At 39.9% G+C, this 14,659-nt stretch overlaps 2 protein-coding genes across 2 annotated transcripts in view; one reads left to right on the top strand and one right to left on the bottom strand.

Moving 5' to 3' along the window:
- Positions 1 to 5,195, top strand: part of LOC126457540 (carbonyl reductase [NADPH] 1-like) — a 79,761-nt gene extending 74,566 nt beyond the window's left edge. The window contains exons 5-6 of the mRNA XM_050093927.1: positions 3,441 to 3,646; positions 4,812 to 5,195. Of these exons, the coding sequence (XP_049949884.1) occupies positions 3,441 to 3,646; positions 4,812 to 4,936 (331 nt within the window). The 3' untranslated portion in view covers positions 4,937 to 5,195. The remainder of the gene's footprint in view (positions 1 to 3,440; positions 3,647 to 4,811) is intronic.
- A 7,420-nt stretch (positions 5,196 to 12,615) lies between these two features.
- LOC126470979 (ataxin-7-like protein 3) lies at positions 12,616 to 14,359 on the bottom strand. The gene has a single exon (XM_050099028.1). The coding sequence runs from the start codon at positions 14,198 to 14,200 to the stop codon at positions 13,196 to 13,198; it is 1,005 nt and encodes a 334-aa protein (XP_049954985.1). The 5' UTR covers positions 14,201 to 14,359; the 3' UTR covers positions 12,616 to 13,195.
- Between the last annotated feature and the right edge of the window lie 300 nt (positions 14,360 to 14,659).

The following is a 14,659-nucleotide window of genomic DNA, read 5'->3' as shown; positions in this document are numbered from 1 at the left end:
GGCAGTGTGAGTAAATTATACTGACTATAAACTAATAAAGTTAATACTGGCAGTACTTGTACTACTGCAGCTGCTTCCACCAATAGTTACAATGGTAATAATGCCCCCATAGTATTCAGTCATATACTCCAGTGAGTGGAATTGTAATGGATTTTCCACCACCTGGCTGAGCTACAGCCGCTTTTAAGCAAATACCCTGCATTCTGTATTGCCACCCAGGAAACATGGTTTCCAGCAACTCGGACCCTGTTCTTTATGGCTACTGAGGTTGTTTTAAGAATTGTACCAACTATAGAGGGTGTAGGATGGAGTTGGTAGGTATGTGCTGGACTCCGTATACAGTGGCTTTGCGCCTCTTGATACACCATTGGAGGCTGTCACTGTTCTGGTATTGGCATTTCAGGATTTATTTACAATCTGTAATGTTTATCTCCCTCCCAATTATGTTATGTCCCAAAGTGTACTGCCTGCATTACTCTCTCAACTCCTCCAACCTTTCCTAGTCTTGGGCGATTTCAATGCTCATAACACTTTGTGGGGTACAACAATGATTACTGGCTGTGGTACAGCCATCGAAACTTGACTGGCACATCTTGATCTTTGCTTCTTGAACTCTGGTACCCCCACACACTTCAGTGTGGCACACAGAACTTTTTCAGCCATTTTTGCCATTTTTGCTAAGAATCACTGTGGCACCGTATGTTCTGAGGTCAAATGGGCAGATCACTCAGTACCCGCCCTGCCCCCCTCATATCCAAGAGAACGGTCCCCACAGGAACTGTATTGAGTATCCCCATCTTTCTGAAGGCTATCAATGGCCTTGCATCACTCTCATTATATGCTGATGGGTTTTTGACTTCATTATATGCTGATGGGTTTTTGACTTCATCACTCCTCTAGTATGGTTGTTGCAGAGTGCTGCCTACAGGAAGCCATAAGAAAGGCACAGTTGTGGTCTCTCACCCATGGCTTTTGGTTATCAGCAACCAAGACTCGTGTCATGCTCTTCTGTCACCATCATACTGCCCACTTCTTGTAGTTGAGGTGCCCACTGGTCTTCAGTCCTGGCAGACATGGCTTGCACACCTTCATGAACTTAAGCAAAAGTTCTGGTGACACCTCATTACACTTTGCTGCCTCAGTAACACTAGCTGAGGTGCAGATTGTGTAGTGTTGGCAGTTAGCCAACACTACGCACACTAATTGAGAGAGGAGGCCGAAATGCACGCGTTAAACTCACGCAGGCTGGGGTGAGGTCTGAAACAGGATACAGAATGAATGCTATAAAGAAAAGTATGCAGCTGCTGGAATACTTAACTTTAATCCATCATTTGTATACATCGTTCTTGACGGTACTTATAAAGAATATAACTGTTAATGGCGTCTTGCTAGGTCGTAGCCATTGACTTAGCTGAAGGCTATTCTAACTATCTTCTATGCAAATAAGCGAGGCTTCGTCAGTGTTGTATCGCTAGCTAAGTCGTCCGTACAACTGGGGCGAGTGCTAGTACGTATCTCGAGACCTGCCGTGTGGTGGCGCTCGGTCTGCTATCACTGACAGTGGCGACACGCGGGTCCGACATGTACTAATGGACTGCGGCCGATTTAAAGCTACCACCTAGCAAGTGTGGTGTCTGGCGGTGACACCACAGATTGCTCTACCCTTTTTTGGCTCTACAAAGCCCTGATTCAGTCCTGTCTTGACTATGTGAGTCTTGCAAATGCTTCAATGTCATCCTCAGCATTGCGGATGCTGGACCTCATTCATCATTGTGGGATACAACTTGTGACAGGTCCCTTCTAAACAAGCCCTGTGAACAGCCTATTAGTCAAGGCTGTAGTCCCTTCATTACCTATCAGGCACCAACAAAAGCTGCTGAATTACACTGTATGCATTTGTAGCTTCCCTGAACATCCAAACTATCATGTCCTTTTCCTTGGAAGTGACTCCACCTCCAACAGAAGCGATCCAGAACTGGATTTACAATTGTTGTATGCCTCCAGTTTCTGTTTGGAACTGCAGCTTTCTCCACTGTCACCTCTGGTCAGAAAGGCTTGCATATGTCCCCATGGCTTGTGCCCCGACCTCAGATTTTCCAACAAGTCTCCTTTGGTCTAAAAGATTCTGTTGACCCCATGATTTTTCGCCACCTGTTCTTGGCTGCGCTTGTGAAGTATCCAGGTTTGGAAGCGGTATTCACGGACGGACGAGTGGGCTTTGCGAACTCACGTGCCTAGTGCAGTGAATTCCACACTCTGCCAAATGGCTGCAGTTTCTTCACTGCTGAATTGATGGCCATTAAATTAGCCCTTAGCCATGTTCGTTCTTACGCTGGCAAGAGTATCCTAATCTGTTGTTCCTCCCTTAGCAGCCTTCAGGCTGTAGATCAGTGCTACTCCCCTCACCCACTGGTTATGGCTATCAGGGATCTTGTCTCAGACGTCCATCAAGCTGGTCTGTCATTTTCGTTTGGACCTCGGTCATGTTGGGATTTCGGGAAATGAACGAGCTGACCGGTTCGCCAAGCTGTCCAGCAGGATGCCAATTCTGGAAATGGGGGTCCCAGAACTGGACCATTGTTTGTTTATAAGCCATCAGCTGCTGGAAGTCTGGAACTCAGAATGGCCTGTCCTGATCTCCCTTACTCATAGACTGCCCTAACTTGGCTGCTTATAGACAGCATGTTAATCTTCCTGACATGCTACCTTTGGTGTTAGCAGACAATGACAACTTGCCTGACCTGCTGTTAAGTTTTTGCCCACAAAGGCGGTTCCTATTCATCCCTATAAGGTAGGGCTCTTTGGTGTCATTGACTGCCTTTCTCTTTATCCTTTTTCATTTCTTGGTTTAAATGCCTTGTCTTGACTGATCTTTTAACAACTTGTCTGTGTTGTCTTTCTTCTGGACTTCATCTCTTTTTTAATTGTGTTAGTTACACTTAGGCTTTCCAGGATTTGCCTTTCACCTCCTTCCTTTGACTTCTACTCCTGGTTTGCCACTTAACAGATGAAGGAACTGAAGACCTTGCAGTTTAGTCCCTTTCACTCCAAACAAACCAGTCAGCATCCAGGAGATGGTATGTTGGTTTGAGACCACAAATGTGCAATAAGACAAACCCAATAACTTATTTGAAAAGGCTCAGAGTAGGCCCACAGCTACAACAGTGGCATGAAACATTTGTTATATCTGTGGCTGAAAGTAGTAAACAGTCAGAGAGAGAGAGAGAGAGAGAGAGAGAGAGAGAGAGAGAGAGATGTTCCTCCCTCATCTCATAATATTAATTTTTCATAATTAAGTGTTCTTGTTATTGCTTGTCATTGGCATTCATTTTTTATGAAATGCATTAAATAATATATGAACAGTACTGCTTGCTAAAACATTACAGGATTAAATTCTGACATATTAACCTTGCTTCTAACTGATCCTTCCTCTTCTTTAGGTCAGCAAAGAAAAATACACATTCTGAAGAAGGCTGGGGCAACTCCGCCTATGTTGTATCAAAAGTTGGAGTTACTGCTTTAACTTTCATACAACAGAGAAAGTTTGACTGTGATGAGAGACCTGATCTTGTTGTAAATGCTGTGCATCCTGGATATGTTGATACTGACATGACAAGTCATAAGGGACCATTAACCATTGAAGAAGGTATTGGTCTTAAATGTATCTGTGATAGTTAATAGAGCATATTTATTTAGAAAGCAAATGTATGATCAGTAATATGGCATAACTAGATTAAAATGTTCAGCAGTATTTTAACATTTAAATTAACGTACAGCCCATAGTAGATGCCTGACCTCAGCTTTAGTTTACAATGAGTCAAATGTAGGGAGAAATCTGACTTTTGGGATCAGATCACATCTCATCCTTAAACAGAAATTTAAATATTTCCTCAGAGTACTCCTGTGAAGTGACAATGGAATGTGGCATTGTGGTTAAGAATCTAAACTCACATTTAATTGGAAAGGGCTTGAAATGCCTGTCCAGCCAACTAGATTTAGATTATTCTCAGTTTTCCCAAATCACTATTGGCAAATACTGGATGGTTCCTTCAAAAGTGATGTGACCAGTTTCCATGGCCGGTCTTTTTCCAGCTTGAGATTGTTACTTCCCTAAAGCACTTTTTGTGGACAAGATGTCAAACCCCAAACTTACCTACTTTTTTAAGAGCTACTTCACTGCCACATATTTACAACACTTTAATTTAGAACTTCGTTTCATGGTGAAATGTTCTTTTAGTGTGTTTTCTCCACAATTACTGTGGGTTTCATAAATCACAATTTATTTCTAACTCATCTGCTGCTTTTATTAAGGTTTTTAATTTTCTTATTGTAAGGTTTAGAATTGCACGACTGAAGATAACCTCTCAGCAGATTTTAACATTGTTGCATAGCTTTTGTACTTGAGCTGTTCATAGGAACATGGAAACATTCTCTGCACTGTGCAGCTCAAAGGATGGTCAGGCATCAGCTTCAAAGAGGTGTGTGTGTGTGTGTGTGTGTGTGTTTGTGTTTTTAAAAATAGCTTTACTGTCCTATTTCTTGTCTGTGTATCTGTCAGCTGCTCAGTACTGCCGCCATCTGGTGAAATCATCTTTATTCATCCCATTGCTTTTAATTTATCCAAGATTTTCCAAAAACATGACATTTTGCAAGAAATTATCACTGGAACACTCTTTATTCGTAATCATCAGCTCCTCTTTAATTTATTTGTTTAGGTGTAATTGTTCAGCAGTATGTGCTAAATTTGCCAATTTATTCAACTGCTTACATAAAATCAAAATATCTAAATCTGTGTATTTTCACTGTTTCAGGTGCTGTTGCACCTTTACATTGTGCTCTCCTGCCACCTGGAGTAAAATCACCTCGTGGCAAATATATTTGGTGCGATAAAAAAGAGGTTGACTGGATCAGTGGACCAGTTCCGTCACAGTGCTAACTGATGTGTCTGTTAAAATGAAAGCGTTGTACTTTGATTGCATGAACTATACTTGCTCAAAATATTACCTGCTCTGTTAGGACACACATTCATGCTTCTGTTACCCTTCAGTGTAAGAACAATGTACAAATGAAAAAATAAAGTGTTTGGGCAAGTAATTAAACAGTGTAAAGACACACTTACTGAAATGAATTCAGTTGGAAGTTTTTGGGTTAATGTACCATTTGCTGAATAAAAATATTGTGTATCATTCAGTGAATTTCAAATACGAGGGCTATCCAGAAAGTAAAGAACGTTTGCGCATACAGTCAGTGTGCCTGTCTTGTGGCAGCCACTCATTGGTTTGTGGTGTTCAATGTGGTGCAGAAAATTGCCACAAGTGATTGGTCAGACATTGTCATCTGGTAAGTGCAGAGATAGCTGTGACCATGGTTGTGCCAGTTGCGAACCCTGTCGACTGTGAGGTATGTGGTGTTATATACTTTCTCCAGGTTGCAAATGTTAGACCCCATGACATTCACCGCAGACATGTTACCCGTTATGGCGTTATGGCATAATGTTCAAAAATGGGAGAACAGATGTTCATGATGAAGAGAATCAGGATGACCGCACTTCTTCACAGATGCTATTAACCAAAAGGTGGATTGCATTGTTTGAGAGAATTGGCAACTTAGCGACTTGCATGAACAATGTCAGGGAGTGGCTTGTTCAGTTGTGCACAAAACTGTAATTCAACACGTAGGGTACCACAAGATATGTGCACAGTGTGTGCCACACATGCTCTCAGGTGAGCACAAAGCTGTGGGAATGGGAGCTGCATTAGCTTTCTTGGAGCATTGCAAAAGAGATGGTAACATGTTCATTGACTAGGTTGTTATTCGAGATGAAACATTGTTTTCCCATAACACCCCTACAGTAATGTGACGGTTTTAGAGTGATGCCATCCTCAGTTGTCTCAGAAGCCACACAAGTTTAAAAAACTGCTTCAACTCAAAAACTGATGGCTTCTGTATTCTGAGATAGCGAATCCTACTCCTTGATTTAATGCCCTGAAACACAACAATCAGTTGTGATACATACTTTGCAACCCTTGAATGTCTTCATCAGGCTATCCAGAATACAGTGCATGTCCGCATACTGCCAGCAGACACAAGCCTTGCTGCATAAGAAATTCCGGTGGGACATATCAGAGCATCCTCCCTACAGTCGTGACTCGGCACTGTCAAACTTTTTCCTGTTTCCAAAACCAAAGGAGCACCTTGCTGGTAAAGGCTTCACAAATTAAGACGACCTCGAGGATGCTGTCATGACATGGTTGAACAGGCAGGCAGCCACATAGTATGAAAAGGGTATACACCAACTGGTGTGGAGGTACACATACCTTAATGTCAAAGACGACTGTGTGGAATAGTAGATAAAGTATGTGCCAAAACATGTATATTCAGCTTCTGTATTATTGTTAAAGAATATCTTGGTATGTTGAAACATTCTTTACTTTCTGGATGGCCTTTTTTTTTATCATCCTACTCCAAAAGTATCTGTATGCAGAAGAACACATTGAATCTTGAACTTCCTGATCTGAAGAGAGAGGGGAGGTGGAGGCTGTAAGAAAGACGAAATGTATGGACACAAAAGCAAGCATTACTCATCAAAGCTGTGTACCCACTCATAACAGAACTAACTTGGTCACATGATTAGATTCATCTGTGTTCCAGCTTAAAAAAGTGCACGTTGTTACATTGCTGTGCAAGCATGGAAAGCCCTGGTGGAAAATTCCTTCATGGTCAGCTATGATTTCTTGCAGTTTATGTCATTTAATTTACTAGTGGTGAAAGAGAAAGCAGTGACAGTGCTGACAAGAAACACAACAGAATGAGCAGGCAAAATCTTAAAGTTAAATAAGTTGACAGTTTGCAAATTACAGCAGGAGGAGCGTAGTGCTCAGCAGAATACAATCAAGTATCGCCCTCCAAAGAGTGTACCCAAGATCGAGGCTGGGTGGTGGGGAAGTAATTTACTCTGAATGACAAATGCGCTTCTCAAAAGAAATAGGGGAACATGACTTTGGGTGTCTGCAGTACTCCATTGAGCAACAATTGAGGACTGGGTATGTTATCAAATTATACCTTTATCTTTCACAAATACAAGAAAACATCATTATGTCCTTGATCTTTTACAAAAAAAGAACTGAAATGTCCAACAGGTTTCGAAAACAAAGTGGAAACAATCATTCATCCTGTCATTGGACTTCGAGAGCTTGCCTTTGAGAGTATGTCCTCCATAAGCATTTATCACTTCCTGAAACCTGCGTATAAGTCTGTGAATGTCACCCAGTGGTATCCATTCCATTTTTCAGGGAGTGTTCTTTGAGAGTCTATGATGGAACAGCACAACCGTAAACATGACTGTCAAGCATGTCCCACACATTCACAATCGGGTTTAGGTCGGGACCCACTGCAGGCCATTCTGTTACTTCAGTATCCAGGCTTTGGAAAACATTTCTGCTGTTGCCTGCCACATACGTCCGACATTAGAAGGAATTCAGGGCCATCACCATATGCAGAAGCCACCACTTGGTACAACAGGATCTGCCTGATGGTAAGGCAACCACAGACAACGAAAAGATCCGTATGGCTGTCAACACTGAAGCCTCCCTACAACATCACAGAACCTTTAAAATCTGTCAGTTTCCTGGACAACAATTAGCAGGTACCGCTCACTAGGGTCTCCGCACGTGGACACTGGCATCTCCTTGCGTCAGAGGACATCTAGACTTGTCTGTGAATAACAGGTTTCATCAGAGATGAAGTTGCCAGTTGACTTGGGAATGGCAGAACTGATGGTGAGCTGCAGGACATTGTCACATCAAGTAGGGTCTCGAACAGGGTGTCTGGGTTGTAAGGTCCTTTCTCGTAACCTGTCCATTACAGTCTTATTGGACAAAGCGGCTCAAATGGCCCTTCTAACATCATTTTGCAATGTTCTGGCGATATCCATACAATACCGCAATGCAGAAATGGTCTGGTATCGGTCTTCACTTGATGTTGTAATACATCAGCGACGTTGTCTAACTTTCCTTGTCTACTGACCTGTGTCCCTATAGTTTGTACACAACCTGTGGATGACACATGAAGAAGCATTGACATCTGCAGCACCAAGGCCAAAAGTCCATCCTTTCCGGATCAGTGCAACTTACATTTGAAATGCATATCCTTGGTTGAACACAACATCCAAAAACGACAAATGCCACCTGTTTACCTCACTAGGAAACATTGGGACATTGGTACTCACTTCCTTCTGAGGGGTCACCTGATACTTAATGCATAACACAGACAATAGATGAGAAATGATTTTAATTTACATTGAAATTGTAACTCTCAAGCCAAGCAATATGAACACAGGTACCACCTGTATCAAAGTAAATGCTATGTACCAGATTTGACAAAGTATTCCCCTAATTCTTTTGAATAGCATAGTTTTGAGATTTCACCACAAATGACTGAGTACATTTGCTACTTACTAGTTAGCATTCAGGACACATTCCGACTTTCTCCAAATTGATACATCTGTCTGACGAGGCAGGGTGCTAGTTTGGGTTGCGAAGTTACAGTTTTTTGTATGGTGGTGGTGATGACACAGCTGTTTTCCCCTGCCTCCCCTCTGGCTACACCCTTGGATCTGCCTCAAAGATAAAGAAGTGCACACAACAGATATCCTACTGACAGTGGGGACCAATATGTTGTTTATTTCTGTAGCACTATGATCAATACAGTGAAATACCAACTTTGTCAACAACTGGAATGCAAGAATGGCAAGGAAATTCTGAGAAAAACTGATCTCTCTGGTAGATATGGTTTTAAAAGACAAGACAAAGATCTCACATATTTCAGTAGAAATTCTGGAAACACCCATTTCATAGAACTGATGTTATATATTAAAAGCACAACCCATAAAAGCCAAGTACATGGTTAGAGGCCTAAGACTTCGAAAAAGTGAAACCCAACCCAAAGTCAGTTAAGTCAAGTGCATTCAGACTGATGGTTTCTTTATCAGGCAGAGCTCATAATTGCAATTCGGATAAGGAGGACTCAGTCACAGAAAGCAATACTGCTTGACTCATCATTTATAACAGTGCAACCTGATTTAATTTGCAGCGGTCATAAGTGTGTACAGAAATGTGGATTATCACTCTTTTAGTAACAACACACGAAGAGAGAAATTGATCCATTAAAGAAACATTTTTACAAAGCATTATTGTCAGCTATATTTTGTACGGTATGTCATCACAACCACATTAATAAAGTGGGGTGAATCAGTACACTGAACAGAAGAATCAAAATATTTATTGACTGAATTATCAATTTCTGTTTGTTTGACTCCAGAAAGCTGAGTGATTTAAATTTGTTAACAGTAAGGTGAGTGGTATCTTGTCAGAGACATAGTTTCCAGGAAAGACTGTGAAAACCACTTTCTTGTTTCATTCATGACGTTCCATAGATTTAATAAAAAAAAAAGAACCTCTGGGAATGTGGAATAAGTCATAATTATGCATTAACAAAAATGAAGAAATTGCAAGAATAATATTTATACTGTATTAATAACAAACTATCGCAATACTGCCGATATTCTGATAGCTGCTGTTTACCTGATACCCATAGTTTAATATTAACTTGATTACAAAGGTATTTTTCAAAGAAAATTGTTCTCTACATCTGTAAACACTGAACCCTATTACAAAAATTTTACTACTTGTCATGTGGCATTGGAGCAAACTTACAGCTACTTGTCATGTTGTCAGAAAAATGTTTGTCATTGAATTTAAGTATTTGAGTTATATGAATGGACAAGTATACCTGTCATTTGTAGATGTATACTTAGTAATATTGTAAGAATGTTTATGTACATTCAGCTGAACAGAGCTTTTATTGTTATAACTATATATATTCAGTGGATAGGCCGTGACAGGCAAGTCATGGCTATATATACTGCCAGAAAAAAAAAAACCTTCAGGATTACAGAAAATATGTCAATTCACAGTGAAACTACTTGCCTATATTGCAGCTTCTTTTCCATCACAAAGTAATATTACAGGGATCATAAAAGAGTAGAACTTTCCCCAAATTGAGAAATAAACAAAACGGTAGAAATTCTTAGAACTGTTTGCCACCTTTTTTTCTGAGTAAGAAAGTATATGTGTGAAATCTGTCACTTTAATGTGAACAAGAAATAAACAGCTGTTTCTCTCATGGTTTGCATTCCAGTAGTCAATTACCAACAAAGATTCTGAATTGACCAGCAACCAGGATCACAATCTTTCAGAATATTGCACATTCTTCAGACCAAAGCAGGACCATAAAATACTGACAATGTCTGAAGACAGATGTTGTAAACTTCAATGGTTTAAAGAGAATAAGTACTGGGAGTATTAAAAAGAACAGGAAATATAGAGTGTTTCACAAGTCAATAGATTACTAAGGTATGAATGGGGAGTTGGATAGAATAGCTGTTTTCACACTCACCTTGATTTTTTGGTCCACCAACAGAGACAAGTTACTTGGTTCACCATCACATCTTTAAAAGCAGCTTATTTTAAACAAGACAAGGTGATCCACATAAAAGACGGGAGTGGCGGTATTTTGTTTGCAACTCATTCCATTTCACACTTTCTTGGTTAACTTTAAGATACTGATTGTAAAATTTATAGGCTGTACAAAATTCCACACATTTACAAATTTTTGATTCTATTAAGGCAAAGTTTGTGAAGAGCTCATCAGTGAATTATAGCACTTTGGTGTACATCCTGGAAAAGCAGCGGTGATCTGCTTTAGGCATCACATAATTAAAAGGTTCCTGGTACACAGAAAAATATAATGCCTTAACACAGCAGCAAGCATATTCTGCCATTGATTTATGTTTTGCTCCTTTATTAGTGACTGGTACAACAGCAACTGAAAAGGAGATGAGTAGGAGGTTACCAAAGGATACTCAGCAGTCAACTGAGTCATCTAGCCGTCAATTGAAAGGTAGGTGTCAAAGCACACTTAGCAAAACCAGCTGCACCGTGTATGTTCTATATTCAGATACAGTTAGTCATGGACCACCTGGCTTTACAAAGCTGTGCGACATTCTTTCACATATCAGAAAAACAAACAGCCCAGCTATCCCTAAATGTATTGAGCATTGCAAATCAAGGGCTGTTGATGCTAGTCTCTTACACAGCAAGTGTTAAACATTATCTGATCGGAGGTTATCACAGCATAATTTCATGGATCTAGTAGATATATGTTTCAGGTTATCACACTGGAATCACTGAGATAATTGATGGGAATGGTATATATCTTGAGTGATACACATACTGGACAGGCTAGTTTTTATTTAAATAAGTGAGCTACAAGAATATATCAAAGTCACCTGAGAGCCAGGTGGAGTGCAAGGTGGCATGACACACTAAACTTATTTCAGTGAAATGGCTCTCTTATTCAAGAAAACTTGTCTGCCTGAAACAATGGGAGATGATCACAAGAATCTACATTTTTATTGGAATGTAATGCTAACCTGCACAGGGAAGCTCTACATGTTCGTATCAATGATTAGTATGAATTTTTTGGATACAGAAAGTTTACCATTCATTTGCAGTGCAGTTTTCTGCGATTACTCTACCTTTCACAGAGAGATTTCTTTAAAACTCATGAGACATTTGTCCACAAAAACCATCAGCATGTCTGTCTTCCCTTAAATGATTACTAGAAGATACTTTATTTACATGCAGTGGCAATTTTTATCAAATTAAACCTCATGATACAAACTAAAGTAAATGCTTTTCCACAGCAACAGCTGTGTCCATAAACAATGTAAACTGCTTAATTGTGTCTCGTGCTTTTACTATTTTTATGCCCTTTGGTGTCATTAATGCTTTGAAATTTATGACAGGCCAAATTAGCTTTGTGGTGAACCCTACATAACCACAGGTTATGTTCAGTGCACATATAAATGACAACAAATTGTTTTGCAATCAACACACATAAAAAGTGAAGAACCCACACCATTCAGTTCTCTAACGTAAATAGTAAATAATTTCCAGGATGGAGAGGCACAAAGCACAGGGTTTGCCACAGTTCCTGCAACATACAGAATACCAACAGATTTCTAACAAATGAGATACTTAAGCAAAAAGCAAGCATAGATAATACTGATATATTTTAACATCTTATATTTCTCATGTAACTGTAGATGGAACATGTTGCAAAACTGTCAAATACACTATATGTAAACAATCACTTATTCTGATACTATTAATACATGTGGTAGACAGAAAATATTTTTGGCAGTATCCCTTTTGCATACTAATGGCAGGAAGACAACTGTATGGTTGCATTGTGGTATTACCAAATGTGAAGTTTAGTTTTTGGAAAATGATAAAAGAAAGGAGGCTCTTCTGTTGTCCTGATAGTACTTACACATTAGACAAACACCAAAGCACACTGACATCAATGCTACAAAAACTTGATGCACTGTTATTTGATATACATAACTGTACTCACACAAACATCGCAGCACACTGATACCAATCCTACAAAAACTCTATGCTTTTTTTTTATTTTTTCAGTAAGAATGAGAAAATAATTCAATTTTCATGTCATTTTAATTTTTTTTAAACTTGTGTAACATTTTTTAACTTATATGACACAATCTTCAGATTTACAATGCAGAGGAGGATGAGGAGGCAGTTGCAGGAAGGAATAATATTTAAGAGTATGTAAGTAAATTATCATCATAGATTTAGACTCTCACTAATAAAATCAGAGTTTCAAGTATGTTTCTACCCATTTAAAATTAACAATTTACTACAAGAGCTTATTTAAGGATTCTCACAAAATTAGAGAACAAAAATTTGCACTTCAAAGACACAGACTGATGTCTTCACAGGGTACAAGAATGTACCCTAAACTTTTTTTTACATAGTTTAAAGAGACTAAAAATGTTCAAGATTAACTTAATTACCATGGGGAAAAAAAACAAACACTTTCATAAGATAGTGAAACCATATACCCTCCACTTTTATATGGCTTTTGATTTGGAACAATCAACTAAAATATATTAGTTTTCAAAACAAGTGGCTATCAACATGTACAAATGATTAATCTTTATGAAAAGTTTTGTATAAAGGAGCTGCACACTTTCATGGAGCACTAATGTGTCTTCTTTTATATGTTTTGCCCAAATCTATATGTACCATTACAATACTGTTAAATAACATTTTTACAATTCGGCATGAGAATTATGGAAACTAGGAGATCCTTTGTGATTTTTTGAACTTTTACTTTTGGACTTCGGTATTTTCTCCCTCTTTTTGGATGAGGACGAACTTGTTGAAGCTGAGTCTGCTGGTGACGACGTATTTGAATGTTCTTGTTCCCAACCGCGACCCACAGACTCTCTCATACTATGTCCATCACCTTCGTCACCAATATCCCCGTCCACATGCAACAGTTCTGGCCCACCATTCATTTCTGGTTCCTGTTGCTGAATTAATGATGCTCTCACTAAGCGTCTCTGCTCATCAGTATGTTGCGGGCACCTCATTGACCTAGTGCAAAGCTTTCTTGTATGCTCTGATATAACACCACAAATCTGAGTCAGCAACGTCTTTTTCTCTTCGTTTGTCATACCATCATAGCTCATGTGTGAGCCTACGTCGGAGCTGACACTGGTTTCCGAGCTGACGTCTCCGTTGCGCATCGCCTTGGGATTTCGGGATCTTTTTGTACCATTGCGATCACGCTTCTTGCGTCTCCTATCTGAACCTACGGTCCAGTCCGCGTCATCATCGTCATCACTCATCATACCACCGTAACCCACGCTCTCTTTACTATTGTTCGCTATCCTTCTGCTCGCAATTCTTGAACTATTTCGGCCCATACCCATACATTTTTCAAGATGTGGTGCAAATCTTAAAGCTGCGAGGCTACGTTTACAGCTTGGGCAGGTGCATTCCTGCGGTTTCTTGATTGGTTGCTGGCCGAAAATATCCAAATCAGGCGCATCTACAATTCGAAATTCGTTCGCATCCTCCTGTATCGCTTCTTCAATTTCGTACAACCCGGTCTTAACAGAGCGGTGCACTTCGAACACAACACCAAGGATAACTTCCTCCAGTAGACTTTCGAAGACGTTTTCTGATGCTGCCTGAAGGTTATCTGGGTTGCTGAAGAATATTTTAAGCTTTCTATCAAGTTCGTTTTCAACTTCTTCAAAGGATGACATGACTGTAACACTACTTTCGTTCGCAGAACTCCTACCCAACACAGACGCTTTACAACTATGAACTAACAGTTGTCACACACTCACGTCACACTCTCACAACCTTACACCACGGAGCGCAGCTGACACTGAAATATCCCTAAGAACCTCGTTGAGATACGGTGGTCAAGTAATATCTTTGACACTACATCAATTCAATTCTGAGCGTTACTATGCATTTGAAATTGGCACTTCACTGACTTTATTAAGCAATTGTGATCACTGTAATCTTCCCATCAGAAAGCCAACAATAACTGCCACACAAGCAAAGAAAACTTCCACTTCCACGACTGGAAATCAGACGGTGGAATTCTCAATTACGCTTCAAGGCCAGTTCAAACTGGTCGCCACGTCACGTCAAAGCATTTTACACTGCTTTTCAAATGGCGTCATCCACACTGGCCGTTCCCTCACGTCACGGCA

The sequence above is a fragment of the Schistocerca serialis genome, chromosome 1 (genome assembly GCF_023864345.2).
Source record: "Schistocerca serialis cubense isolate TAMUIC-IGC-003099 chromosome 1, iqSchSeri2.2, whole genome shotgun sequence".
Lineage (NCBI taxonomy): Eukaryota > Metazoa > Arthropoda > Insecta > Orthoptera > Acrididae > Schistocerca > Schistocerca serialis.
Note: the sequence above shows the minus strand (reverse complement) of the source record. Positions and strands in the feature narration are given on the sequence as shown.